The sequence below is a fragment of the Colletotrichum abscissum genome, assembly GCF_030869225.1.
Source record: "Colletotrichum abscissum strain IMI 504890 chromosome Unknown Scaffold_23.1, whole genome shotgun sequence".
In the NCBI taxonomy this organism is placed as follows: domain Eukaryota; kingdom Fungi; phylum Ascomycota; class Sordariomycetes; order Glomerellales; family Glomerellaceae; genus Colletotrichum; species Colletotrichum abscissum.
In genome coordinates, this window is record NW_026850132.1 from 34643 (window position 1) to 51449 (window position 16807).

The window sequence follows — 16807 nt, forward strand, 5'->3', positions numbered from 1 at the left end:
GCATCCCGCGATTTCCTGGTGGCTGCAACACGTGGGGAAAGCGTTGGTTGACCTATTTCCAAGCTTGATGTGCGAGCCGCGTGACGATATAATTGGTTTCATTTGGGATTAGCGTAATCCAGTTCCACGGGCTGCCGTCTCCCAAACGAATAGTGTCGATGCCATTGGTTCCTCGCCGCTCGGATGGAGCAGACAGATGGCTCCAGGTTTGCGCCATGGCTTATGTAAGGCAGTGACGTGACTCGCATATGCTTCTATGGAGATACTGGAGATAGGGCCATAACCGTTTCTTCCACTTTAACCTTCACAATGTACCCCCGTAACCTTTCCCACTACCTTACCCGACTCTGGACACCCTTCCATCCTGATTTCTGTCGGCGAAAGTGAAATACCATTTGTTCGTTTTTAGACATCTACCTCCTTATCTACCTTTTCAAATCTCTCTAATGCCCAAAAATATGTTTCGAGATCCAAAGTCTAACCAAGTCTAAACAAACACCCGTCGTTTATAAGAATATTCTTTCCAACGAAGCTGACTTCCAAGCATAAAAAGCTTCTCGCAAGGGTATCATTTGTTAAATGGTACAGATTCAACAAGTATCAATAATACACCACTTCTCACAATAAGTCCCGGAGTCTCACCCGGAATCGCTCGCAGTTGTACTGGAGCCAAACCACAAGTGGGATGGTGGAGACAGACGCGGCCGTGATGAGCCACTTGGCGCTACTGTTGCTGGTGAGAGATTCAAAAGCATGTTCTAAAAGCGGAAACAACGCTCCAGAGGGGTATCGTAAAAGTGCAAGCGACGCGCTCGACGCAACAGCGTGCTGCGGTGACAGGTCGATGATGTACACAGCCGAAGTCATCTACAACAAGTCTTAAGTCAGTCGTCGTTGGATCTCCTCGCAGGGGACCTCGGTTTCCGTGACCCCGATGCTCGGTCTCCGGCCAGACATCTGGCTCTCTACAGAGTACTGGGACTGCAATATGGGAACTCACAGTGATGGCAAACAATCCACTGCCAATAAGGTAGTTTCCAAGCAGGGGCACCAAGTAGGACACCCCGGGCCTCGCAGCCAAGTTGTAGATGATCAGACCGACCACGACAAGGATGGCTGCCAGGTTGAGAAGTGGGAGCCGGTGCTCGGGCAGCCTTTCACCGCCGCGTGCTAACCTCTTCACGACGACGTCGGTGAGGAACCCAAAGATGAGAAGGCCGGTGAACATGCCAACCCCCATGCCCGCGAATGCTAATCCTGCTTCTGCGGTATTGAAGGAGTACACTGCCTTATATGTCATCGGAACGTCAATGTACAACCACACCTGGAGGCCGTAGAAGAACGATGTTACCAGGATAGCCGGCAGGATGCTCGGCTCCAAAATGAGAGAGAACGGTCGGATCGCGGCCTTTGAGAGCAGCTTTCTGAGAGATTGCTTCGGAGCAATGGCTTTATCTTCGCTCATTTCCATCTCGAGGTCGTCGGGACTGCCTAACACAGCGTACGTTCGCCGCAAGACCGGGAGATATGTCTCGCACATGAATCCATAAGTCAGGAGAGTGCTGATCAAGCCCTGTCTCACTTGTCAGCATGCTACCCAGGATTCACACACGTTGTCGGAAGTTCAAAGCTTAGCCCTTGGCCCTCGCCAGAGCCTACCAGGACACCCGTTTCTCTCCATTCAACAATGCTCACGAAGAGGGTAATATAGAGAAGATCGCTTACCATCACAGCAAGAAACCCAAAGCAACCTCTCCATCCCCAAGCCTGGGCAATCGCGCCCCCGAGGGCCGACCCAATCGCAGGACTGCAAACACTCCCAAACGCCATAACCGACATGGCGCGCGCACGCTTCTCCTTGGTCATGACATCCGTCGCTGTCCCAGTGCCCTGGGTAATCGGGCTCGCGCCGGCACATCCCGCCAGAAATCGGAAGACAATGAGCCACTCGGCCGACGGCGCGACCATGCAGGCCAAGTTGCACGCGAGCAGGACCACATTGCAGACCTGATAGACGGGCTTCTTGCCAAACGTCTCGCTCAGCGGCGCGAGGAGCAGCGGTCCGGCGGAGAAGCCGAGGACGTAGGCCGAGACTGTCAGGTCCGCTAGCGTGGGGTTGTCCTCGATCTTGAAGTCGCCAATCACCTGGTCCAACGCGGGGGTATAGACTGCAGAAGCCAAGGGTCTGGAGTGGGAGAAAAAGCGCCGTTGTCGTTAGCGTTTTTGGTCTTAGTTTTCTTCGCGGTAGCAGCGGCGCGGAAAGCTTCTTCCCAAGAAAATGCGCCGCTGCATGTCAACCATGCGGGCAGGGTAGGTTCGCCACTTACGTGACGCAGGTGATGAACGCTACCACCAAGACGTGCGTCCACTTCTTCCTAGACGACCACAAGACCGGGTCGAAGGGTTCACGCTTTTCCAGTTGGGACGTCTTTGGCGCGAGGCGTTGATCGGCAGTTGCTTCCGCATCCACATCCTCGTTCTCTTCCGTTAAGAAGCAGGTGACTTCCTCTGGGGTTTTGTCGTCCGAAGACCGCCATTCTGAACTCTCGACGGCTTGTTCTTCGGCAGGTTGCGAGCCTTGCACGGCGCCGAGCTGGTTTGATGGCATACTTTCTTTGCGTTGTTGGGCAGGGCGTTCGGACGTGACGTAGAGCCCCGTCAATGTCGCAAGAGTTTGCTGATCTTTTTCCTTTTGACAATCGGCGATGGTTTGGCCGGGAAAGTATGGAAACTGGGTTCGGCCAGAATCTTGTATACGGCAGACTCAGGCAGGAGAAACACGATACGTTGTCACCGCTGCTCACTGCTTGGTCTTCTCTATGCCGAATGTGAGAACATCGAAAAGGGGGATGGCAAGTAGGGAAAATCCCATCTCGCAGAGAGTCCGAACGACGTCCGGACTGTTCGGCTTCATGGAGGACCCTTGGCGTTGAGAGGCGTATCAGATTGGCCCCTCAGTGTTGCGTACGAACTTTAAATTCTAGCTTGTAAAGTGGTCTCATTATAGCAGCGTAGCATTGCATAAGTCGACCAAACATTGCGTCTGGTGCTTCACATGTCGAGTACAAATCTGGAGACCATGTCCTGGCCATCGTGTAACCGTCGAGGTGCGCGATGTCCCGCCGCCTCAACAGTAAGGGTTGTATAGCGCGCATTCATACTTTGGCTGACTACGCCGTACAGACTTTTTACTCGACTTGGATCTCTCGATCATGAAAGGAAACGTTAAACCGACCCCTCAGAAACGGCGGGTTTCTATCAGACGACGAGAGCAACCCTAATGCGGGGGATAGGAAACGGTGAGGCGGCAGTTGTAGTTGAGGTTCAGAAATCAAAACAATAAAGATGACACGATCTTCCACTACAAGAGGAAAGAAGTTGGCTTATGCGTACTCACCACCAAACCAGCTCAACACTCTCTTCGTACGACGTTGCGACAACCTCAGAAGAGGTTCCGGGTGGAGATCGGCCTCCTTCCTAAAACGGAAACAAAAGTGATCCACTTCAGATATAGTGCTGGCCCGGGCTCTCCCCTCGGACTCTTGCCAAAGATGGACGCCCCAGAGAAGGTGCCAGACTCGGCTGAGCCGCCTGTTGGGGATGTGGACGTGGAAAAGAATTATGAAAAGAGAAACGATGGTAACAACGTCACGAGTACGCCAAAGTTGGACGAGATGCGGCCTAGATTCTTTGACGGGACGGCTACTCTCACCGTGGGAGGCCAAGTGGTTCTCATTCCCACGCCGAGCGCGGACCCCAGAGGTATGGTGATGATCTGCTTCTCTGATGTTAGTCTCAATCACTCGACTTACAACAAATGTAGACCCTCTCAATCTACCAAAATGGCACAAACAGCTCATCATAGGCATCATCGTCCTGTGTAAGTCACCGTGAACTTCAGAGGGAAATGACTTGACTCACACGAGATGCGTGTAGACGCAATATCCGGTCTGTGCCTCATCACCGCACTATCCGCACTCATTGTGTTCATCATGCCCGACTACCAACGTGATGGAATCACACCGGATCAGATCTCAAATCTCTTCACATTTCCAAACCTCTTCCTCGGTCTCGGAAATCTGGTGTCGATGCCGATCGCCGTAGCTATAGGCCGTCGCCCCGTCATCCTAGCATCCAACGTGCTACTCTTCCTGGCCGCTGTCCTCTGCGCAACGAACCGCAACTATTACTGGCACTTAGGCGGGCGTATGGTTGCAGCGTTTGCTGCAGCTCAGTGCCAGGCATTGGCTCTTCTTATCCTACAGGTATGAGCTCTTTGGACCGCGAGTCTGGTGTGAGATGTTCTGACTCTGGTTTACTTCAGGATATTTACTTTCTCCATCAAAGAGCACGCGTATTTCAGATCTATGCCTCCGCTGAAGTCCTTCTCAACTCCAGTCTCGTAATCGCATCTTCGTACATGGCCGATGCTCTGGGCTGGAGATCTTGGTACTGGCTCTTCGCAGGCCTCTCTGGCCTAGCCATGGTTCTCACCTTCTTCTTCGTCCCCGAAACCGCATATGACCGGCCCATCGAGGCGTTCATGGGAAGCCACCCGACCGACAGAAGCAACCTCTTACCAGCAGTACAAAACACCGGTCCTGGCACCATTACCAGAAGCCGCTCTCCCGGGCCAAAGTACGCAACCGTAGACGAGAGCCCCGCCGCCGACCTAGAACACTTCAAAGAACGCACCTTCACCTCGAACCTGCGCGTCTTCGTGCACAAGCCCACCTGGCCCCGATGTTGGCTCTGCCTGAAACAAATAGGCCAGGTCTTTCTATTCCCCCACGTCCTCTGGGTCGCCATAAACAACGGGCTCTTCCAAGGCATCGACGTCTCGATCCAGATGACGTACGCAGAAGTCCTCGTCAAACCCCCCTACAACTGGGCCAACACATCGGTATCCCTCATCCAGCTGGGCCAAGTCCTTATCGCAGTCCTCTGCGTGCCCCTCATCGGCTGGCTGAGCGACTACGTCATCCGCTCCTCGGCGCGTCGCAACCACGGCGTCCACGAGCCGGAGAAGCGACTCATCGCCTGGATCCTGCCCATGGTGACGGCTCTGATCCTCACCGTACTGTACGGGTACGTGCTCAAGAACCCGGAGCGGTATCACTGGATGGCCATCGTCTCCGTCGTCGACGGCTACCTCATCGTGCTGATGGGCGTCAGCACGGTCGGGACGGCGTATCTCATCGATAGCCATCCGAGCTTCGCGGGCGCTATTCTCGTCGCGCTGCCGGTGACGCGTGGGTTAGTGGGCTTTGGGCTTAGCAAACACACGACGACGTACATTGCCAACATTGGGCCGGTCAAGACGTTTGGTATATATGCTGCGGTGAGTGCGGCATTCTGCTTGCTGGGGGTTGTCTTGTTCTTCAAGGGGAAGAGGGTGAGAAAACTTTGTGCCCAGATGACGCAGTGAATAAGGTCCGTGATACTACTGGGTAATGGAGGGAGTTCTACGATACTCAGAGCTCTCTACTCCGTAGATGCTCGATACTTCATGTACATATTTGAAATATGCTTCAGAGATCCGAGACAAGAGAAGCGCCTTGAATTTTTGGAGCTTTAAGAAGTACCCACTCGGGGCCACTCGATATGTGGTGATATCTCAAGCAATAGAATGTGAACACCGAAACTGAAATAGAATCTTTGGAACTCTTGAAAGCAGTGTGTCTGAATCAACAAGTCTGGCTATTGGCATGCTCCGAGACAGTGCATGCCTTCTTCCACCTAGGATTCTGAGGTGGATCAACTGGTGTGTTTGCCGATACGAAGGGTAGAATCGTATAGCAGAACATATCGATACACTTGTACCGCTGGTCAGGGATGCAGGAACTCTTGATTCAAAGGAACTCCATTTCCATCTTCCTTAGGTAGATATGGCCTTTCAGTCATTGATGCACTCTTGGTTGGCAGAGGCTGTATGGTCCTTCGTGTCAGAACATGCTTCATGTTCTCGTCTAGACCAGTCGATGACAGTGTCTCCCTGACGAGCGACTGACGACCTATCGGCCAGATTGCTCATCGCAATATATAGTACGTAGGACACTATTTTCTTCCTCCGGCTTTGCGCCATCAATGCTGACCTGTGTGATGAGTAACGGAACGAAAGGCACAAACCACAGAAGAGAATGCCTCAGAGCAGAGACGACTGCAATGCGATACTTTGGAGGATCTTGCATAAAAACAGACTGATAAAGTCATCGTGGATTACAGCCATTGTTGGATGGTGCTCTGTAAACTGATGGGATATGGCAGACGCTGGCGGAGACATAGCTGAGTCAGCACTTTCCCTTAGTCATCAGCCTTATTTTCTGCGGGGAGATTGTTGACATAGCAACGCGCTGCATAAACAGCTAAAGATTACGACCACAACCAATTTATCCCACCATCGCCTGCTTTCCTGCCACACGTCACATGCAATTACGATATTCACAGTAAACCGGGAATCAATCACAGACGGCCGCAACTTCTCAGCAGAACCGAACAGCGAAATCGCCATCCCGAAACAAAACCACTCATCATGTCTTCCGCATTTCGAGAATCGTCGCTGTCCGCCAGCATCAACCGCCAGTCGCTCATGGCGACCCCGTCCGTCGCTGAGACGCTGCCAAACGCCAACTTTGGCTTCGAAGAACTTCGCGATCGCATGACCAAGTTCACCTCGAAGTTTGACGCCTTTATCGAACAGGGTCGCAAGCGCGTATTGGAGGAGCGAAACGAATTCCGCATGAACGTGGCAGAACTACAAGGTGCGTCGGCGGCAAGGGAAGGGAGCACTCGGAATTGGCCTCGAGACATAACAAGGCGGCAAACCGGGCAAGAAGAATAAATGCTAACATACCCTATGACCCGCAGAGGACCAGCGCATGAAGAAGAAGGACATTGAAATCCTCCAACTCAAGACGAGCACCCACCAACAAACCGTAGCCAAAGAAAAGGCCGAGACGCGCGAGATGCAGGCAGCGATCGCGCAGCTCTCGGAAGAGCGCGACAAGCACCTGGCGACGCGGGACGCGCTCAAGAAGCAAATCGAGGAGACGCAAAAAGAGATTGACGCCCGGCTGGCGGCGCAGCGGGCGCACGCGAAGCAGCTCGAGGCGCAGTCGCGCTTCAACGTGCCCGAGCTCGAGTTCTGGCAGCAGAACCTGGGTTTGCGGATCGAGGGCGCGGGCAAGGACGACCGGCTCAAGTTTGTGTACACGTACGTCGACGACCAGGACTGGGAGCGGGAGGCGTGGTTCGAGCTCAACACGGCGAGCCGGGACTACGACGTCAGGCACTGCCGGCCCAAGCTGGAGCGGGAGAGGGTGGAGCGGGTGCTGGACCAGCTTAACGAGACGAGGGAGCTGGCGGTGCTGCTCAAGGGGATGCGCGAGTTGTTCGTGGAGGCGATGAAGGCTTGATGGAGAAGAGGGGGGGAGGCTCCGGGTCTCTGTTTACTGACGAGGCTGATGATCACGATGACAGTTTTCTTTCCGTTCTTCCTTTCTTTCAATGGATACCCACTTTGGCGCAGGTTTACATGTTACACCTATCTACAGGCCTATTGCAAGTATGGAGCAGTCCCAAAGCAGCATTGCATGTGATATGTTTCGCGAGTCTAGAATGCACTTGTCGTTCTCGATCATTGGGGTTTCTTTGTCGATGACTATCCAACGTGTGAAATCGGGAAAACAGCGCTTGAGGAGAGTGATCCTTGTGGTGGCGCATGCATGGTAGTAGAGCTTCAGCCTCTGGGAGTCCAGAATCCCGAGTCCAGACCGTCGAAGCAATGCGAACTTGAGGGCCTTCACAAGTTGCATATATTGGACGGGTCTGTGCACAAGAGTCCCCTATGTGCAGCACTCGATGCACAAAATGGAGGGTATTCTCTCAAGGTCAAGATATACCACCCGGATAACTTGAGAATCTGTACTATGCATGTATGACTTGTGCAATCTCAACACAGTTATCCGTACATTTGTGCACTATGAAATTTAGAACACAGGTAATGGAGAATTCCACCGCTTCACGATAGCAGCAGTGGCAGGTTAGCCTCTCCGCCAGCAAACTGTAAACTTTATTCCAACTAATGCATCCGTTTTGAGTTTCTACTTCTCCTCCTCTTGGTCTCATGTTTCCTTCAGCTACACGTGTACGGAGCACGGTATCACGAGCACAAACTGCAGACCTGCAACCTCTCTCGCGATTCGGGTTCCCAAATAGAACAAAACGAACAAAACCAAAACTTTAGGAATCCTTCAACACAAAGCTGCATCCCGCCAGAAACTGTGAACACACATCCACATCAAGTCTAGACTCCCAGAGCACACACCCTTGTCTGCAGCAGAAATGCCCGAGGCTTAGCTCCATTCTTCACAGTCGACTGAGCCACTCATGACTCGGGATCTCGACCCTCCGAAGCCGTCCAGCAAGATCTGAATGATTCATTATCTCTCCCTCCCATTCGCCTGTTCCCCGTCCCCCTTTCCAAGCCTTTCCAAGGCACAACCTATCCGTACGGTTACCCGATTCCCCCGACCGCGAAAAGAATCATACCATTCCCCCCCCTTCTCGCGTACCACCAAAAAATTCTCCTGCTGCCCAGAGCTCCGCTGTCGCTGCATTGCTGGTCCCTCCTCAGGAAGCCTGTCACCCGTCATTCTGCCGCTCAACCCCTTGTACTGACAGAAAGAGGACGAGAACTGGACTGGTCCGGCAATCGGCAAATGCTCCAAGAGTCTAACGGGCTTCCCAAAGAAAGAAAAAGAGGCCCCGAAAGCAAGGAGGGGCCCGGCCGCAGAAGAAACCAGCAAGGGGCCCGACCATCACCTTGCCAATCCCGGATTCCCAGACAGCTACTCCGCCCATATTCCACTCCGTGCTGATCCACACACTTGACGGTAGTACGGCACGGGTAGGCCTATGCCTCTTGCCCGCTGGCGCTCGATCACGGGCAGCACCGGCTCTCTGACCGAGCCGAGTCTGGGCTGAGGTGGACCTCCGGTGACCCGGCGCCGATACCAGCCCCCCACCCCCCTTCTCTCTTCCCTTCTCCCCTGCCATACCATCCTGCCTCCGCTTCCGCGTCCGCCCCCCACGCTGGCCTTACAAATTCCCATGGCCTCCGATGCCGTCAACCACCCAAGTCCCGCCGGCTCCGTGGCTTCATCGGTGACCCCCGGCCTGAATTACAATAATAATAAGCGTAGTGCTCCGGACCACCCAAGCCCGGCTGGCCCCGGGAATGCCGAAGTTGTCACTCCCGCCGGCGCCGGCACGTCGCCCGCTTCTCAACCACCCGGCGATTCAAACAAGAAACGCCGTGTCGGTCCTGGCTCCAGGGGCGTCGCCAACCTGACGCCGGAGCAACTGGCTAAGAAGCGCGCCAACGGTGAGCACAAACTTCTCTCGCTCACCCACCCACTCATCTCATGCCTCACTGCACACATGACTTTCTCGTACTCCGTGATCTTCACCTTCCGTCCCATTTCCAGCATTCCTTCGAAACTAGTGCTCGCTGTCGTCCTCACCACCCCCTAGTCGCTCACGGCACACCACCCTCGCACACATACATCCTTCTCCACAACATTGACTGGCTCCTCCTCCCCCCTTTCCCACCTCGATGACGACACACCCGCTAACCGAAGTTCCCATCGGCCGCGATCAGACAGGGAAGCCCAGCGAGCCATCCGCGAGCGCACAAAGAACCAGATCGAGAACCTGGAGCGCCGTATCCAGGAGCTGACCTCCCAGCAGCCCTACCAGGAGCTGCAGGCCGTCCAGAGGGCCAAGGAGGCCGTCGAGGCCGAGAACGCGGACCTGAAGCGCCGTCTGGCCACCTTCATCGCCTCTATCCAGCCTCTCATCTCTGCTTCTCCACCGAGCCAACGTAAGTTCGTTATGCTCGGGGCAGACGTATCTTTGACTAACACCATATCAAACTCAGCGCCACCGCCGCCGGCAGACCCGCACCCTGCCGTCTTCCCATCTCCAAGCGGCAGCTACTCTCAGGTCCACCAGCACAACGGGCCCATCTCAGCACACAATGCCTCAACGCCCAACAGTGCGGCCTCCCCGGCCTCCATCGACCCGACCGCCGGCTGGCAAACGACGCCCAACGGCAGCGGTGGTGGTGGAGGAGGAGGTCCTGTCTCGGACCTCTCCCCCCCGAACCACATGTACGCCGCGAGCAAGATGCTCGACCAGCAGCGGCAAGGGCTCCGCCACGGCCTCGACCTCGGCCCGGAGCGTCTCGGTCTAGACTTCCTCCTCCTCGACCAGAACGCCCGCGTCGGCAAGATCCAGAGCGGCGTCAACGGCGCCCAGGACACGCCGAGCTACAACCACGTGCCCATGAAGCACGACTGGACCGGCGTCGGCCCCGTCACACACAGCCGGAGCCCTTCCCTCAGCGGGCCGACCGTCCACACCCCGCGGTCACAGGTCGACTATCCTCAGCAGCAGTCGCAAGGACAGCAACAACAACAACAGCAACAGCCGTCATCCTCCGCGCCCCCAGAATCCCGAGCCCTAGGCCACCACACGGCCGAAGTAAAAAACTGCGGCCCAACCTGCCCCCTCGACAGCCTCCTCCTCGACTTCCTCCACGAGCGCCGCCAACGCGCCGCAGACGGCCTCTCCACCCACGAGATCATCGGCCCGCGCTACCCCTCCGTCCTCTCCCTCCTCAACCCGGCCAACAGCAAATACTCCCACCCGCTCTCCAAAGTCTTCACCGACATCCTCGCCACCTTCCCCGACCTCTCGGCCCTCCCGCAGCGCGTCGCCGTCCTCTACATCATGTTCCTCATCATGCGCTGGCAGATCTCCCCCACCCAAGAAAACTACGACCGCCTGCCCGAGTGGGCGCGCCCTCGCCCCGCGCAGCTGTTCACCGAGCACCCGGCCTGGATCGACCACGTCCCCTTCCCCGCGATGCGCGACAAGCTGTGCCGCGACTATAACCCGCGCGAGTACCTCTTTGACAACTTCTTCGTGCCCTTCACCACGACGCTGAGTCTGAACTGGCCGTACGAGGAGACGGATACGCTGCTGCAGGTGCCGGAGTCGGATGAGGTGCTGATTAACCCCGTATTTGAGCGGCACCTGCGGAGGCTGGAGAATTGGACGTTGGGCCAGGCTTTCAACCAGACGTTTCCTAAGCTGAGGGAGACGTATAATTTGAAGGAGTGAGCTGGGTACGGTTTACGGGACTTGAAAACTATATTGTGGTTCATTCTGGTGCAAGTCTACGAGATGACGAGAGATTACTTCTCGGTCTTAAGGATTATCTTGCTCAACTCTCTTTGCACTTTTCACTCGGTATATACGGGTCTTTCAAGGCTTTTAAGGGAAAGGAGGGAAAATGGTTTCTTTTCCGTGGCGTTCACGTGAGGTATATATCACCAATACGGCGTAGCTTTTTGGCACCAAGCAAAGGCAGTCATCATGAGTCAAGCCATATTGCTTGGCTTGCCTTTTCTATCTCACCAGGGAATGAGGTTAAGGAAGGGGGGGCTTTTCGAGGTACAAACTACGGCGTATGGGAGGTGGATTGGAAAAATTAACACGGCATCCTTATCTTCCACATGTACACAGCTGCTCAATCTATGGGAGACGTTCATCAATCGTAGCTCTTGTTACCTTTCTTCGTGTTGATGTTGTGTTCGTACCCCAGGACCTTTCGAGTATGACTCCCGTAGTGGCTGACATTCAGGATATGACAGAAGGCTTCTGGTATGGATCCTAGTCGAATTCAGGGGGGGTGGTGGTGTTGTTTTCGTGGGCTGTCGCTCGACGAGGTTTCACTTCTTCTCTTCTCATGCCTCAATAGACGCCGTCCTTCACTGAACAGTCGAGGCCGAGGGGTATAGGGGGTCGGTCTCGCTTGCGGCTATTTCTTTCCCACCGGTCCATCGTCTTCTACATTGCTGTTTCTTTATGCCGCAATATCGCGGGGCCGGGTCTTGTTGTTCTTTTCAGAGGCAGTTATACTGACATCACATACAATACAGCTTGAGACACACAGACCAAGAGCGAACTTGGACTCATTACAGGCCGGTAAATTAAACATCCAGAACTCAGATACTAATCGTCCATCTGTTCTTGAGAAGAAGCAGACAATTCAACAATGAGGACCCTATGCAACTGAAGCCGAAATGCAACAAAACACCACCAACTTTCCACCAATGCCATCGACAAGCACACATATCAGAGCACATACATCGAAAACACACATCTTCACAGTAGTAAAGCTTATCTTCCTCCTAAGACATCCATAGCTTTGTGTATGATTAGTGAATCATGCCTAGGAGATCGTCTTATGGAAGCGGATCCCTGCTCTCATAGAGCTCAACTGGTGCGGAATCACACACGGTCTATACTAAGAACCCCCGTTATTCACAATCCGTATAGAGGCTGCAGACCTCCACGAGCAATCCCTTTCTCTGCTCCTCAAGCACTTCCTCCTTGACTCTTTCCTTGAGTAATTCCATGACTGTCAAAAACTCTTTGTGGACCAAGAGACCCTTTCAACCATCTTCTCTTCCTACGCAGCAAAAACACCAACAAAGAAGGGTCATCGCCCTCTCCTAGGTAAGTCTCCCACCAGCTCCAAATCCCCATCCCCTGACCTCTCCCCTCTCGACAGACAAGAGACCAACAAACAAAACATAGAGACTATTCTAACCATCTCAAAAAACTCCAGAGCAAAACCAACCATGGCAGAAGAACCCACAATCGTCCTAGAGACACACATCTACTCGAACCCGGCAACCCTCTCCTTCTCGCCAGGCTGGACCAGAAGCTTCCACCTCCGCCTCTCCCCCTCGACAGCCACGAAATCCCAACTCCTCTCCCTCGTCCGCGCCTCCATCGCCCGCCTAGGCCGCGCAGACCCCATCGTCGAGGCGCAAATCACGCTCTACTGGACCTCCCGCACCGGCCGCGTCGTGTCAATCCCTGGCGACGGCGGCGGCGGCGGCAGCATGGCCACGGTCACGATGCCCGTGTGGCAGCAGCAGCCTCCTCCCCACCTAATGACCTTCAACGTCGGATACCCCGCGCTCGTACAGCCTCCTCAGCCGCTGCCGCCGACGATGATGGATCCGCCGATGCCCATGGCCATGACATACTCCAGCGGCGTAAACTACCTCCACCCCTACGGCAACCCTGTTATGCAGCAGCAGCCTGCGTACCCGGCCATCTTCCCCGCAGGACAGCAGGCTTGGATCATGGGAGGCGGTCCGCCCCAGCTCAGCTTCGTCAACGTTAACGTGCCCACCTCTAACATCGGTGCTAGTGCTAGTGGTAAACCCGTGATCTCAGACGTCATAAGAGAAGCCCGGCTCGACACAATCGCCGAGGGTGCGCTGGGCGGGATGCTGGAGTGGGTTTGTGGACCTACGGGGCTCAAGTTGATTGTCGTGGTTGACGTCGACGGGAGGGACGTTGTGCCCGTTGTTGTTTCTGCTGCTCCTGTTGCGGCTGCGGCTGTCGCCGAGACTCCTCCCACGCCTGTGGCGGCTTCCCATTCTTCTTCCCCTGCAGCTGCCACGCCCGTCGCTCCGGCTTCGCCCACCTCCGCGCCGGCCTCGCCTGGCCCTGCTACACCTCCTCCTCCTCCGGCGACTTCCTAAGGGTGGGAAACGGGTATCTTGGCTTTTACACACTAGGAAGCGGTCAAGGGGGTGATGATGATAGGTAATAGCATGGAAAAAAAAATGAACTCGTTGCCAAGTATGTAGTAGAATCTCGTGCATGACGAACCCATATTGATCCCCGGAGGAAAGCAAGTGTGATTATCAAAGAAGGTTTGTACCTCAAGTAGCTGAACTCCGAAGGCTACTCCAAAGGTAGAGAAAGACCAAGTGAAAAAGTATAACCCAATGGTTCAAAAGTCGGTCAGATTCAAATCGTAGCTTGGAAGGGGAAAACAAATAGAGGGTCTCGGGAAGGTACCCGGCGCCGACTATCCGTCGACATTGACATCTCTCAGTCATGTCGATGTAGGAAGATCGGATTCCTGAGCTGGCGAGCAAGCTTCCTTACCAAGGTATACCGTATCCTACATTGCAGGTAATTGGGCTGTACCGTATGGACCAAGCTCGACATGTTTGTTCCATCGTCGACATGATCGCCCCTGACTTCACCTAAACCATCGGCAATAACGCCTCAAGAGACCATCAACATAATGTGTTCAACAGCTGTTCTGACGGCTGCTCTAAAAGAAGTACCACGAAGGCCGTGTCCATGTTAGCCGGTAATCTGGGAGCTCGTTGTCCTATCCAACTCTCCACCTCACTTCAACACTCATCATCAACCCCCAAAGCCCCAACCGAAAACATCTTCAAATTCGGGCCCACGCCCGCAAACAAACTCGCGTGCCGGCGCCCAGGCATCCTCTGAAACTGGCAACTCTTCACCGGCGTCCTCGCCTTGACGGTATCCACAGCAGGACACCGCAACCTCCGCCCAGATAGCAGCGAATACATTCCCACCCGCCCATCATCGTGCGCGGCGGCAACAACGCCCGAGTCGACATCAACATCCCACCCGAAATGCATGTGCGCCTCGTTCCGGAAACCCGGGAACTCCACAACCGGCCTCGTCCCGTTGGGTCTTGTCTTACGGTACCGGAGATCGAACAGTGCCATCTTGGATCTCGGCCCCGCGGCGAGGAACTGGTGCGGGTTCACGGCGCGCAGGTGGGCCGTGGCGCCGACGGGGATGTTATCCCACTCGGACCACTTCACGCGCAGGTCAATCAGCCTGACGTCACGGTTGCGGCCGCCGGCGAGGAGGACGTTTGGGTTGGAGGGGAGGAAGGTCTGGTCGAAGAAGTCGCCTTCCGCTGGGCCCGGGCGAGGGCGCGGCGGGCCGAGCCAGTGGATGCGCTCGTCCGAGGTGAGCTTGAGGAGGCCGTATGAGGTGCCGATGATGCAGTTTAGGGAGGAGGAAGAGGGCGGCGCGGGCGTTGTTTGGTTTACGACGCCTTCGCGACGGCCTGTGTTGAAGGAGATGTGGCGGAGGTTGTTTGCTACACGTGGTCTGCGTTAGAAAGAAAGGGGTCAAAGGGGAAGGGAAGCATTACCTCTGTCAAGTAACCAGAGAGGTCGGTCATCATTGGGAGCGGATTTAGGGGGGGAAAAGAGGTAGATGTCGCACGTGTTACTTGGCTCGCGGGATGTAACCATTATGCGATGCGAGTGTGGATGATAGTTGATGGATGAGATCTGGGGACAACCTATCATCTCGTGACGATGTGACAGTCGGCGTTCAGGACGGCTCGAGGCATCGGTGCTAAAGGATATCCTGCTTTCATCAGTTTCTGTTCTGAGCCGCACAGATGTGTTGGTAGCTCACCTGTCATTGTCATCCGTAGGGATATATGATCCTATCAAAGTCTCCTCGTCCAATGCTATCAAAGTCAAAACACAAAATCGCAGTCGCAATCTCGGAAGGACCTCAAACTCACTTGCATACGCAATACCAAGCCCTGTCTTTTCATCATCGCCGCCAACATAGAAACAAGGGATATTCGGGAAACTCTGCCTCGCAAAGCTGGGCACGAACGGCACCTCGCCCTTGTCGACGAGCCCCCGGACCCATGCCGCCGCAGGAACATCCTCGACGCCGAACGCACCATCGACGCGCAGCCTCGCCCTCTCCTCACGACGCACGCCGAGCTCGACGTCCAAGACGCCGCCGATGAGCGGGGCCCGTAGCGCGGCGGATCGGACAATGTGCCGCTTCAGCCGCTCCCGGCGGGCGGCGACGGCCTCTGCCCCGCGGTGCTGAATCTTCCGGCGCTTGACATTGTCGGCGGACCAGGCGGCGGTCTGCGGTGCCGAGGCGCCCTTTTCGATTTTGAAATATTTGCCCTTTTCCTCATCTAGAATGGAATTTTTCCCAAATCAGCCGGCCGGTCAATGAAGGGTACGGTTCAAGTGAAAGACAGACTGAGTGGTCAAAGGAAGGTTGAAAGAACGAAGACAGATAGAGTGGTGTAAGACTTGAGGAGGGCGTGTAAGTAGTACCGTAGTAATACCCGGGGATTTGCATTCGCGGCTGAGGTGCCATGATGGTTTTCCGTCCGGGGTTCGGTCCGCCGCGATGGCTACGCGGTCTCGGCTCCGAGGCAACAGTAGAAAGCCTGTCTTGGGTAGGGATCCAACAAGATGAGAGGTCGAGCCTCGAGGTGGTTGGAAAGGCCAAGAAATCCCAGATATTTGGAAGATGGGCTGTCCCAAAGGGGAAAAGGATAAAGAAGAATTATCGGCACTAGCTCCGTCTCGGACTCAAGATCTAGACAAGGCTCAAGGCACAGTCGAACTGACTATCCAAGAACACTGTGGGCGATGCTCCTGCTTGCGGGATGGTGTGCTTTGTTCGTGGCGGGAGTGGGTGTAAGTGGTCAATCTGCACGTGTGTTGGGGGGCAGATGTGGATGGTCCGGGGAGGGGGGTGGTTCAGATATGCGGGATGGAATTATGCATGAGAAACACCGGTACAATATCGTATCGTCGTGACGATGACAAAGAGGATTGGATATTGCGAGTTGGTGATGGGCTTGGTTGGTTGTGTGGGCTGGGTCAAGGGTTGACGATGGCGTCGGTGGCGCCGAGTATCAGTGTGAAGCAGTTCCTTTCCCCGACAGAAAGCAGGCGGAATGGAGGGCGGAAGCAAAGAGGGAAAAAAAAAAAGATGGAAAAGAGTGGGGGGTGGGAGGCGTGCGTTTGTCGTCCGGAGCCGGCAGAAGGAACCCACTTTCGCGGTGAATACGCCGTTCCTTCCATCCTCTCAGAGTGGCAGC

The 16807-nt window shown here is 55.0% G+C and overlaps 6 protein-coding genes across 6 annotated transcripts; 4 read left to right on the forward strand and 2 right to left on the reverse strand.

Moving 5' to 3' along the window:
- Positions 1–618: 618 nt before the first annotated feature.
- On the reverse strand, positions 619–2608 carry CABS01_09459 (uncharacterized protein; the record flags this gene model as incomplete). The annotated part of the gene is made up of 4 exons (XM_060542816.1): positions 619–867; positions 1001–1573; positions 1726–2185; positions 2328–2608. The coding sequence occupies 4 exons, from the start codon at positions 2606–2608 to the stop codon at positions 619–621; spliced, it is 1563 nt and encodes a 520-aa protein (XP_060400032.1).
- A 943-nt stretch (positions 2609–3551) lies between these two features.
- CABS01_09460 (uncharacterized protein) lies at positions 3552–5428 on the forward strand (the record flags this gene model as incomplete). Its single annotated transcript, XM_060542817.1, has 4 exons — positions 3552–3762; positions 3824–3880; positions 3937–4265; positions 4325–5428. The coding sequence occupies 4 exons, from the start codon at positions 3552–3554 to the stop codon at positions 5426–5428; spliced, it is 1701 nt and encodes a 566-aa protein (XP_060400033.1).
- Positions 5429–6532: 1104 nt separating this feature from the next.
- On the forward strand, positions 6533–7415 carry CABS01_09461 (chromosome segregation protein; the record flags this gene model as incomplete). Its single annotated transcript, XM_060542818.1, has 2 exons — positions 6533–6761; positions 6868–7415. 2 exons carry the CDS (start codon positions 6533–6535, stop codon positions 7413–7415), a joined length of 777 nt encoding a protein of 258 aa, XP_060400034.1.
- Positions 7416–9111: 1696 nt separating this feature from the next.
- Positions 9112–11187, forward strand: CABS01_09462 (BZIP transcription factor; the record flags this gene model as incomplete). Its single annotated transcript, XM_060542819.1, has 3 exons — positions 9112–9385; positions 9662–9883; positions 9941–11187. The coding sequence occupies 3 exons, from the start codon at positions 9112–9114 to the stop codon at positions 11185–11187; spliced, it is 1743 nt and encodes a 580-aa protein (XP_060400035.1).
- Positions 11188–12713: 1526 nt separating this feature from the next.
- Positions 12714–13631, forward strand: CABS01_09463 (uncharacterized protein; the record flags this gene model as incomplete). Its single annotated transcript, XM_060542820.1, has 1 exon — positions 12714–13631. One exon carries the CDS (start codon positions 12714–12716, stop codon positions 13629–13631), a length of 918 nt encoding a protein of 305 aa, XP_060400036.1.
- A 666-nt stretch (positions 13632–14297) lies between these two features.
- Positions 14298–16074, reverse strand: CABS01_09464 (uncharacterized protein; the record flags this gene model as incomplete). The annotated part of the gene is made up of 5 exons (XM_060542821.1): positions 14298–15031; positions 15086–15306; positions 15358–15412; positions 15470–15886; positions 16032–16074. 5 exons carry the CDS (start codon positions 16072–16074, stop codon positions 14298–14300), a joined length of 1470 nt encoding a protein of 489 aa, XP_060400037.1.
- Positions 16075–16807: the final 733 nt, after the last annotated feature.